Genomic DNA, 12,232 nt, shown 5'->3' with positions numbered 1-12,232 from the left:
TTCATTATGGTATGAAACGTTGTAATATACATTTATAAAAGATGCTACAGAAACTAAGAGACTAAGTAACATGAGGTACAGAGCAGAGATATCTATGAGTGGGGAATGGGAAATCAGAGTGCAATCACGTGACGAGAACATCCACGTGGAAAGGACAAGTGGCTTGATGAATAGAACATAGGTCCAGGGAGGCAAAGTGAGTTATGATGACTAGGATCATATTCTGCAGTCTTGTTATTAAGGAATCCAGAGTCTGCCTAATGAAAAATATTAGATAATCTCTATAGGGCATTTAATTTAAGGCAGGGGCCACAGAGGATGACTGGAGATATGGCTCAACTGTTCAGAGAACTTGCTACTCATTCTTGCAGAGGACCAGGGTTTGGTTCCCAGGACCAACATGGTATCTCATAGCCATTTGTTACTCTAGTTTTAGGAGATCTGATATCCTCTTCTGACTTCTCTGGGCACTACACATACATGGTGCAAAACACACACAATTTTTTTTTTTAATTTAAAAAGCAGCTGGGGTGGTGGTGGTGGTGGTGGTGGTGCATGCCTTTAATCGTAGCACTTGTAGCCTCCTAAGCTAGTGTTTTTGCTTTCATTTGACTATGTCTGGTCCATTCACCACACTGTTACAGGATGAGCCTTATGAAATACAAATCCACATTCATATGGCATATATCTAAGTCCTATGTTGGCAAACGTGGACATGTTCACACTGGCTTGGATCTTTCTTCCCTGTCTGGCCTGGAACTTACTAGATAAGAGTAGAGTGATCTCTAATTGCAGTGATCCTCCTGCCTCTGATTCCACAGTGCAGGGATCACAAGCATACACCATCACACTTTCTCCACAGTTTTATCACCAGCATTACTTGGATTTAAAGAGCATTTCTCCAACAAAGAAACAGTCTAATGAGAAACATTCATAGTAAGTTTGTCCAGTTTCCAATACCTCCCTTCAGAGCCTTGAGCTGCGCTCTCTCCTACCACAGGAGCACAGAAGAGGACCTCAAGAAATTTTATATCACTTGTAATATACGTTCAGTATCATCTGAGAATAGCCGAAGCTTCCCATTTTATTTTTTAAGTAATTTATTCAGCTTACATCTAATTTGTTATCCCCTCACTTGTATCTTCCTGTCGTTCCCTCCCCCCCTTCCTTCTTTCATCCTATTCCCCTCCCCTAGGTCTGTGACAGAAGGGGACCTAGCCCCCACTATAAGATCACAGCCTATCAGGTCTCTTCCTGGTAGCCCGCTTCCTGTTCCTCTGAGTGTCACCAGGTCTCCCCACCAAGGGGAAGTGGTCTAATGGGGGCACCAGAGCTCATGTCTGAGTCAGTCCCTGCTCTCCACACAATTGTGGAGAATGTGCTGTCCACTGGCTAGATCTGGATACAGAGCTTCCCATTTTAAATTCACAAATGTCAAGAGCATAGTAATCCAATTGAAAAATGGTAAAGCTTACATCAGTAGGACCCAGGAGAGGGAGAAAAGAAATGGTGGATTTAGGTAATATTACAGGGGCAGAACTGATACAAGCTGATGAACCGATGGATAAAAGACATATCAAAACTGGGTGGTGGGCCGGGCGCGGTGGCGCACGCCTTTAATCCCAGCACTTGGGAGGCAGAGGCAGGCAGATTGCTGTGAGTTCGAGGCCAGCCTGGTCTACAAAGCGAGTCCAGGACAGCCAAGGCTGCACAGAGAGACCCGGTCTCGAAAAACCAAAAAAAACCAAAAAAACAACAAAAAAAAAAACTGGGTGGTGGTGGCACGTGCCTTTAATTTCAGCACCTGGGAGGCAGAGGCAGAGGCAGATGGATCTCTGTGAGTTCAAAGGCAGCCTGGTCTACAAACTAGTTCCAGGACAGCTAAGGCTACAGAGAAACCCGTCTCCAAAAAAATCAAAACAAATCAAATAAAAAAAACAAAACCCCTGCAATCCTGAGAAAGCCCTTTCACTGGAGAGCTTTATACACTGGCTCTAAAACAAGAGAGTTAACAGTATTAAACGTGCTTCCAAAGCCAGGCATGGTAGTGCACGCCTTTAATCCCAGCACTCAGGAGGCAGAGGCAGGTGGATTGCTGTGAGCTCGAGGCCAGCCTGGTCTACACAGCAAGTCCAGGACAGCCAAGGCTACACAGAAACACCTTCTCTCGAAAAAAACAAAAACCATGCTTCCAGAGCAAAAACTGCTTTAAAAACTTGTCTTATCATTGTGTGTATGTGTAGGGTGTGTGTATGCATGCACGTCCATGTGGTGGTGAGGACACTTCCGGAAGTCAGTTCTCCCTTTTCACTTTTACAGAGGTTCCAGGCATCACACTCAGGCTATCGGCTTGCAGAAGCACTTTTACCCGCAGAGCCATCTCAAGCCCGTGTATTCATTCTTTTTTCTAGCTTTAAGGCTTCTACCTTTTATCTAATTAGGAGAGTAAAAGACAGCAAGATACCAGCAAAGACAACAGTGCATCAGATGTTAAGCTGCCACTAACTAACTAGAACGTGAGCATTACCCAGGACACCAGTGGTGGCATACTTGCAAGCACAGAGGCCTACAAGCAAGAGTCTAAAAAAGTTACAATTTCTAAGATCAAAGACTTAAATATAGTTTACTTTTACTGGGTAAGAGGAATTCAACATACTCTGTAGAATTCTCCACACAAAAACCACATCGCAGATAGACCTAAGTTCAAAGTAGTGACTGTAATTCTAATGGTGGCACTGATGCGCTTACTCGAAGGCACAGTTTGGGGAACTTCTTCTTAACCTCTTTGGGAAGTTATGAGTAATAATTATAATAATCAGAAGCAGCAGCAGCAGGCCTAATTTCTTTCAAATGGTCTCCCCGCCCCCCGCCCCCCTTTGGTTTTTTTTCCAGACAGGGTCTCTCTGTATATCCTTGGCTGTCCTGGACTCACTTTGTAGACCAGGCTGGCCTCGAACTCACAAAGATCCTCCTGCCTCTGCCTCCCGAGTGCTGGGATTAAAGGCGTGTGCCACCACGCCCAGCCCTCAAATGGTCTAAGTTCTCCAATACAACACACATGTGGAAGTTTCTTGTCTTGCTATAATGGAGAGTGGGGAACTCTCACTTTTTGTGCAGCACACATTATCATTTTACTGTAAATTTGTAAGGGGTCTGGCTTCTCCTTTCTCCTGAGCCTGTTACACATCCCTCACCCACTACTGGTAGTTCTAGCATCTGGCCTATTAGCATAAATGATTCTGTACTGCTTCTTAGCTGACTAACCAGCCAGCTCATACCCATCCCTCAGCTTCAGCAAGCTCAGCCTCTTCACTGAGCCATCTCCTCAGCCCTACTTTAGTCACTTTAAATTATGTAATTATGTTTGTACTCAAGAGTGATTAATAATCCAATGTTGCGAATAACATTAGTAATTATAGTTGCCACTATTTATAAAATTTCTAGCCAACTAGGCTTTTTAGCCATATATATGTACATATTTACATATAGTTATGCCTACTTTCTTATATAGAAACACATATGCATGCATACATACATATAGTCATATACACTTTTTATAGGCAATCTTTAATCCTTTTAAACTTCTAATTTTGTATTACATTCTACATTTTATAGACAAGAAAACTAAAATTTATGGGCTAATGAGATGGCTCACTGGGTTAAGGGTATTTGCTACCAAGCCTAGAGCCCTGAGTTCAGTCCCTGGCTCCCACATGGTAGAAGAGTCTGTGTGCTCTAAACGGGTGGTAAGGGTTTACCCGCCTTTTCTTTTCACTTGTGTGCTTGGACACCCCACCACGCCTGCCCCAATCTTCATGCAGGGACGCATGTATGGTGGTATCACAGCCCAGGGATGGATGCTTACTTTGGTTTAGAGTTTGGACTGATTCTTGACTTTATTAAGGATTTATAACCAAGTTAGTTCTACTTGTAAATAAACACAGTAAAGAAGCATATAGTGTAAAAAAATGTTGGGGGGGGGGGATAAGCTATTGGAGAAATTATGAGGTTTCTAAAATATTAAGACATAGCTGACCCTATCTACAGTTTCTCAAGATGTTTGTAAAAACATAACAGGCATTGTGTGCATTCAAAAAAAGTTTAACTTACCAAAAGCTTTGCTGCTTGAACTCGAACCACCCAGGAGCCGTCACTAACCATGTGGCAAATTTTTCCAAATGCATCATCAACCAAACGAATTTCTTCATTAGAAGAAGGTATTGGAACGATGCTAAATAAAGGAAAAAGGGGAGAAACCACATATGACAGAACATGAGCCTGAGCCTGCACTTCAGCACTCTGAGGACAACTAGTGAAAACTGTACGTAGGAAATCCTAAACTGAAAGATACACTTCAGCGCACTGGAAAAAGGGTCCGTTGATTTTAACTCACTGTAAACTTTCAGTGTCTTGAATAAGCATGTATAACCCATCAAAGGCTCAAAGACTTATGAAGAAACCAAGAACTTGGGGGCAGAAGTATAGTTCAGTGGTAGTGCCCTAAACCTATATAAAACAAACCTGTAAGTCTGAATACGACAAAAGCAAGTTCTAGATGCGTGCACATGCGTGCGTGCATGCGTGCGTGCATATGTGTTTTTGTGTAAATCACAAATAAATGAAGCTCCTTCCTATAGAATTCTCAGTCCATTCTGGCTTTCCAATTCTGGATAACAGATTAATGGAAAGGAACAATCAACTCTTTATCTATAGGGTAATTATTATAAATCTTCATATCAAAGAATCATTGTGAATCAATAATTTAAGTGCTATGAAAATATTTTTAAGCAGATGGCTTATAAAGTAAAAGTGCTTGTTATCAAATATGGCAGCCTGAGCTTTATCCCCAGAATCTACATATTGGAAGGAGAAATGATGCCTGGACTATGTCCTCTGCTCTGCACATGCACACGTGGCACACATGCCCATAGACATACACACTTGGTATCTTTTACATAGCGTTTGGCCTAAACCAAACTAACTAAAATTCTCATTCTCATTCCTTCTCTACCTGCCTGTTTCAAAATAAAAGTACAGAAAGGCACTTTAGAGACACAGTGCACTTTCTTCAGTAGTAGATGAGGATGCTGGGACCCAAAAGAGTTAAGTATCGTTCCCAAAGTTCAGTTCACAGGAATCTGACTGTTAAGGCCCATATCCTCCCCCTCTATTTCACACTGCCTTCCAAATATCTAAACATTTTTTTTTCTCTAGGTAGCTTTTAATATGGTGGAAGGTGACAGAAATGGCTCAGCAATGAGAAGGCTGGCTTACACCTACTGACCTCTCGGGATAGAGCTGGCTGACAACCCAGATAAGTTGGACCGCAGCGCTGCGCACCTGCTCGTAGTCATCAGAAAGCAATTTACAAGCCTGCAAAGAAAGACCGCACGTCTGTCAGTCTGTGTTCTCACTGATGATGTTCAAATACTTTCAAAATGAAGGCAGGACGGCTGGATAAGGATGCCAGTCAAAATACTTCAGAGCACTTTTAACTTCTTGAACTCTTGCCCAACCAAGAAATTTTGACAGCTGGATGTGATGGCACATGCATTGTAATCCCAGCACTCAGGAGGCAAAAGCAGGTGGATCTCTGTGAGTTCGAGGCCAGCCTGGTCTACAAATTGAGTCCAGGACAACAAAGGCTACACAGAGAAACCCTGTCTCAAAACCACAACCACCCCTCGAAAAACCCAGAAAACGTGTAAGCTTTTCAGAACGTATTCTCACTGTGTAACAGCACACCCCATGTGGAAAGCAGAACCACAGTGACAGATACCTAGAGCAACAACAGACAGCAAAGCTATTTAGAGTACTCAAAGCTCTCACAGTACCGCAAAAGATATATACACATTAGTCCCAGTAATGTGGCTAATTCTAATTTCCAACAATAGATAAAACTATTCATAGTAAGCTAACAAAATCTGATCTGAGGGTAGGTTTAGACTGCATCCTCCAGCAGGACAACCACCCTCTGGCAGGTGTGGTGGTACACGGCTTTAGTCCTAGCGACTGGGGAGGCAGAGGCAGGAGGATCTCTATGAGCCAAGGTCAGCATGGTCTAAAGACCTAGTTCCAGGATAGCCAGAGTTTTACACACACACACACACACACACACACACACACACACACACACACACACACACACACACCCTGTCTCAAGAAAGAAAGAAAGAAAGAAAGAAAGAAAGAAAGAAAGAAAGAGAAAGAGAAGAAGGAAGACCACTTTCTAAGACATTTGATTAAGCTGTCAAACAATCTTTTCACAACTTCATTATGCCCCCTTTTTTAAAAAAGCAGTATTACATTGATGTGCCATCTTCTCATATGATCCACGGTCACCCATCAGAAACATTCAGTTTACCATGTGTGGTGCCAGAATTGACTTCAAGTATGGCCCAGACAAAGAGAGATAAGCAAGACCATGACGTGTCCTAATTAGTACTACGTTTCAGTACTAGGAGTTCACCCCAGGACCTTGAGCATTCTAAACAAGCTTTCGCCCACAAAGGTACACCCCCAGCCCACTTTCCTTACTTCTAATCATACTTTCTTCATGTAATTAGCATTCGTGCACCTTACTACAAGTCTCTGTACATGGGTTCATATTGAATTACATATATAGCTTACACTGTTCTCCAAAGTCTGTTTAAGATATGGCTTCACAACCATCCCAACAAATGTGGCCATGTTTAGGCAGCTAAAGCCCTCATGATTTCAAATTCTGAGAAGTGTGACACCCTCCCAGCTTCATGAACCTCCTCCTCCTCCTCAAGAAAGCCATGATTTTACAGTACCTGGTTATAAATTGTTTGGTGTAACTTCAGTCCTCTTTCATGGAGCTGCAGCTAGACAAAGAAAACACAGTTAAGTCTTTGTGGAAAAGGTCCATATTTCCAACATCTCCACACGATCCTACGAATACCACATTCTATCATAGTAACACTGTTACCTTTAGCCAGAGACAGTCCTAAATGTAAGACATGGCCAAATACTTCTATATAAACACTCAAGATATTTAATAACTTTAACCCAAGGACTATTTCAAAGTACTAGAAAAAATAAGAAATAATGATAAAAAAGAAAAAGAAGGCAGCTGGGTACACAGCTCAATGGCAGAACACTTGCTTTATAAAGCCCTTGGTTCAGTTCTGAGCTCCAGCAGGAAAAAAAAGGCCAAGGAACAAATGGTTAGCAAAACCTCCCCTGAAAACACTTCTCCTTGTAGCTACATTTCTGAAGGGGCCACCTATTGTATGCCTATTGTAACATAATACCAAGTCGCACTCTTTCCTGCTGGAGCCAGTCACTGAAGGAGGGATCTAATTTGGCATTTTAACAGACACAGGTTACATCGTCAGGGAGCCCAAAGAAAGGCGTGCTCTCTAGATAAGGTGTGCACTTGGGGGTGGGGGGACCTCAGAATATATGCAAAGCAGCACAAGTCATAGCCTTGGAGATGAGCTAATAGGCATGGGGCTAAAACAGGAGGACGGCTCCAAATTCCAGGCCAGTTGGCTACACAGCCAGACCCTAGCTCAGAAGAGAAAATAAACCAAAAAAACAAAACAAACTTATGCCCAGTCACTTTTTTATGGTGTTTACCATGGCCTTTATAGCTGCTGTTCTGACACGCGGATCTTGGTCACTGAAGTAATCCCCAATAATCTTCTGAACATCTCTGGCAGTTAAGCCTTCAGCATCTTTTGTGACACTTTTCTCCAAAGAGCCGAGATTGCCAAGCAATTGCAGGCACTTATTTCTTACACCATGGGAAGTATCTGTCAAGTGCTATAAAAAGAAAAGAGAACGCAAAAGAATATGATTAAGATACCCTGAAAAACAAACAAAAAATTGGGGGAAAAGCACTCTGTCGACCCTACGGACACACTCACAACCATTCTCACTGGTCTGTGCAGCATCGTATTGCCTAAGGATTTATCTTCCACCCAAAAACATTGTGTCTTTGTCATTAGATTAGTTTATTTATTATTTTTGTGGTTGAGGGGTCGGAAGGAGCGTGGGTGCCACAATACATGTGTGGATGCCAGAGAATAACTTTGTGGACTTGGTCCTCTCTTTTCACTATTTATGTAGGCTTTAGGAATTGAACTAAGGTTGCCAGGCTTTCATAACAAGCATTTTTACCCAAAACTAGATCTTTAGAAAACAAGAGCTTTACCTCCCCCATCTTCATATTTCCAACAGCCAGAACTTTGCTTTGTACAAAACATTACTTTAATTCTGTCTCTGTATTTTATTTATTATCAATTTTTTGGGACATAGGGTTTCACTATGGAGCCTTGGCTGGTCTGAAACTCATTATGTAGACCAGGCTGGCTTTGAACTCACAGAGATCCTCTGCCTCTGCCTCCCAGGTGCCCTGATGAACAGAGCACACCACCATGCCAGGCTCTACTATCAAATTTGAATAGAAATAAAAGTGTAAAATTTTGGGGACTGGAGAGATAGCTAAGCACTGGCTGCTCTTTCAGATGACCTAGAGTCAATTTCCAGTACCCATATGGTGGCTCACAACCATCTGGACCTCTAGTCCCATGGGATCAATTACCATCTTCTGACCTCCACAGGCACCAGGCAGACACACGACACACAGACATACATACATGTAGACAAACTATTCCAATACATAATCAGTAAGTAAAAATGTAAAAACTAATCAGGACATAATAGAATTATTTACAAAAATGTAAATTAAGAAAGTTTCCTTAAATTTATTTTTATTTAAAAAAATTTTCCGTGCATGCACGCATGCATGTGCGCGTACATGTGCGTGTGTGCACGCACATGTGCATGGGGACATGTGAGTGAGGGTACCCAGAAAGAGTCCAGAAAGAGGGTGTCAGAGCCCCCAGGGCTGGAGTTACAGGTAGTTATAAGCTGTTTGTTAGGAATCAAACTCCTGTTCTTTGCAACAGTAGAGTGCACTCTTAATTGCTGAGTCACCTCTTCAAACCCAATTTTAGAAAACTTTTAATATCCACAGAGAAATGTGAAAAAACTCTTGAGTGTATAGCTCAGTGAATTCAAAAACTAAATGCACAACTAAACTATGAACTAGACAAAGCAATGGAACTGTACACCCAGGCATGGTGGAGCGCACTTTAATTAGTCCCAGCACTTGGGAGTCAGGCAGATCTCTGTAAATTTTAGGCTAGCCTAGTCTACATTCAAAGTTCTAAACCAACAGGGCTGGAGAGATGTCTCAGAGGTTAAGAGCACTGGTTGTTCTTCCAGAGGTCCTGAGTTCAATTCCCAGCAACTACATGATGGGTCACAACTATCTATAATGAGATTGGGTGCCCTCTTCTGGCCTGCAGGCAGAATATTGTATACATAATAAATAAATAAATCTAAAGCAACAACAACAAACAAAACAAAGTTCTAGGCCAACAGGGCTACAGAGTGAGATGCTCTGGAAGAATTTGGGATATCTTGTACGAGAAGTAAAAACAACACTGCCTTTCTGTTGTTGTCTGTCCTTAATTTTCTTTAGTACCATTATGTGTTTGTGTTTGATGTGCACATGTGAGTTTGGTTACACATATGTCCCTGTGCGTATGTAGAAGTCAAAGAACAACTTCCAGGAGCCAGTTCTGTCCCTCCACTATGGGTTCTGAGGATTGAACTCAGGTCAACAGGCTTATGAGACAAATGCTTTACCCAATGAGCCATCTCTCCGGTCTAAAAATACTTATATTTTCATGACACCAAAAGGAAGCAATCAAAACACACTATGGGCTGTTGCACAAGGTAAGTGACTCAACGGCATTTAAATAAATACAAAAACAGTCTTAGGGACGGACAGAATTTCAAGACTGTCCACGCATAGTATGTGGGTTCTTTCTTTTTAATCTTAATCTAAAGCAAAAAGAAAAACACCACAAGTGTGTTTGGTGCAGTTAGCACAATTTTATACAAATGTATGATTATTAAGGAGTTACTGCTAAAAGCTGTACCATGAATGTTCTTTAATATATTTATTGTTTAGAGATATTTACTGAAGTACTTGTGAAGTATAACATGATATCAAGAGAACCATGTTGAAATACTACGGCACCCAACAACAAAAAAAAAACAAGAACAGGTAAAAAAGACTACAAAATTAATTATCGAATACATAGTCCAAACTGCTAAGAAGCTGGGTACGACAGCACATGCTTGTACTCCTAGTCCTCACTCAGAGGACGAGACAGGAAGATTGCATAAATGAGGTCAGGCTAGACAACATGAGTACCAGGGACACATGGCGAGACTCTCTTTAAAAAAGAAAAAGGAAAAACTGGAAATAGTCAATTTTATTTTATTTTTTCTGAGACAGGGTTTCCTTGTGTAGCCCTGGCTGTCCTGGCTGTCCTGGCTGTCCTGGACCAGGCTAGCCTCCAACTCACTGAGATCCACCTGCCTCTGCCTCCCAAGTGCTGGGGTTAAAGGCGTGCACCACCACCGCCCAGCTAAGAATAGTAAATGTTAAATCATCCATGAAATATATAAAAGAAGAAAGCTAATTTTAGATTGTAGCTCTAACAACTGGCTGAGTAGTCTGTTCAATTTCTGGCTCTCAGAACTGCAGGCTTCTCATCTGTCTTCCTTATAGGCTATCAGAAAAGCTAAGTTTAGAAATAAAAATACATTAAAAATAACCTTATTCACTTTAGACCATAGTATTAATATTAGCTAGTTACCATCGTCTAAAACAGTGTGGATGGTAAAAAGCTACAAGGTCTCAGTAGGTAAGATCCACACACACAACTGCCAAAACAAGTTACTTCCTTCAAGTCCAAACGCCAAGTTTGTTTTTATGCATGAAATCACTGATTTAAAATATTCACTACTAGTCTCCCTTCACCTTCCTCCTGCTCCCGCCCCTGCCCCATGTCTCTGCCACTCTGTCTTCCTCTCTCTGATGTGGGAACAGGGTCTCTTCAAGAACTCTTAGAAATCATCTGTTCCTCTCCTCTTACTCTAATTCAGCACCCCCAATTTCACAAGTAAAGAATAACGGGGCTGGGGCTGCAGCTCAGTGGCAGAACACTTGCCAAGCTCCTCATGGGCTCTGGGTTCACTCCCTTCTAGCACTGCGACCAACCAGCCGATGATGAGTTAAATAGACAGAGCTAAATGATGTGACAGGTACTAGCGACTGTCAACTTGGCCTGGTCTGCACTCACACAGGAGACAAAGGACACTATGATTCTCCACTCTAGGAATCAGGGCTTCCTGCAGAGCGAAGCAGCCGCCAGGACTAGAGCAGGGAAAGCACAAGATGTACCAACCCCCAAATGGAACTATTAAGAACAGCAGAGACATCAAAGACACAAGCACACGCTTGAAGAGGTGCACACTTAGTCAAACTGGAGAAATAACAGTAAGAGATTACATTCCACTGAGAGTAAAAACAATAAATTCAAAATGAATATAAATTAAAACTTTGGCATCAGAATACACAGTTTCAAAGTACCTCCCCACAAAATACTAATTTCACAGGGGAAAAAAAAGTGACTTTACAGTAAAGAAGGCTAACAGATACCACATAAACAATGGTGAAAGTAAACATTATCAGTAGTAAAAAAAAATTAAAAATAATGTATCCCTCATATTATGCAATGATAACTGCCTCACAGCTATATTTCTGTGAAAAATAAGGCAGTTTTAATGTAATCAAAAGAAGTCATCAGGCAAACACAAGTTCAAGAATATTCTACAAACTAACAATTCCTTAATTACCAAAATGCCAAGGTTATAAGATCAAGGTGGCACACAGGAATTATTCCACATTTAAAGTAACCATCAAGATATGACATTTGACAGGCAGGGTGGCACACACTTGTAATCCTAGCACTGGGGGAGGGGGGAGGAGGGAAGGGGCAGAGGCAGGTGGATCACCGTGAGTTCGAGTTCAGCCTGGTCTACAAAGCAAGTCCAGGATAGACAAGGCTACACAGAGAAACCTTGTCTCAAGAAGCTTTAAAAAAAAAAAAAGACAGTTATATTGTAGTTATTCTGAACTGATCATTTTTCTAAGAGACATTATAGAGGAAAATCTGAGTGCCTGGAGGTGACATATTAGTAATATGCCATATGCCACTGCTAGTCCTGAATCTGATGGTACTATTGAGATCACAGAATTTTTACAGAACACACACTGAAGTGTTCTAGGCATCATATTGACAACTTACTTTCAGATGGCTCATAAGAAAAATATCTTTAT

At 41.6% G+C, this 12,232-nt stretch overlaps 1 protein-coding gene across 1 annotated transcript in view; it reads right to left on the bottom strand.

Annotated features, from left to right (window-relative positions):
- Positions 1-12,232, bottom strand: part of Ints4 (integrator complex subunit 4) — a 65,264-nt gene that overhangs the window by 38,490 nt on the left and 14,542 nt on the right. The window contains exons 5-8 of the mRNA XM_051148977.1: positions 7,606-7,791; positions 6,798-6,848; positions 5,285-5,373; positions 4,111-4,231 (exon numbers count right to left, since the gene is read on the bottom strand). Coding sequence (XP_051004934.1) covers positions 4,111-4,231; positions 5,285-5,373; positions 6,798-6,848; positions 7,606-7,791 — 447 coding nt within the window. The remainder of the gene's footprint in view (positions 1-4,110; positions 4,232-5,284; positions 5,374-6,797; positions 6,849-7,605; positions 7,792-12,232) is intronic.

The sequence above is a fragment of the Acomys russatus genome, chromosome 7, assembly GCF_903995435.1.
Source record: "Acomys russatus chromosome 7, mAcoRus1.1, whole genome shotgun sequence".
Classification (NCBI taxonomy): domain Eukaryota; kingdom Metazoa; phylum Chordata; class Mammalia; order Rodentia; family Muridae; genus Acomys; species Acomys russatus.
The sequence above is the reverse complement of the archived record's forward strand: the minus strand, read 5'-3'. Positions and strand labels throughout refer to the sequence as shown.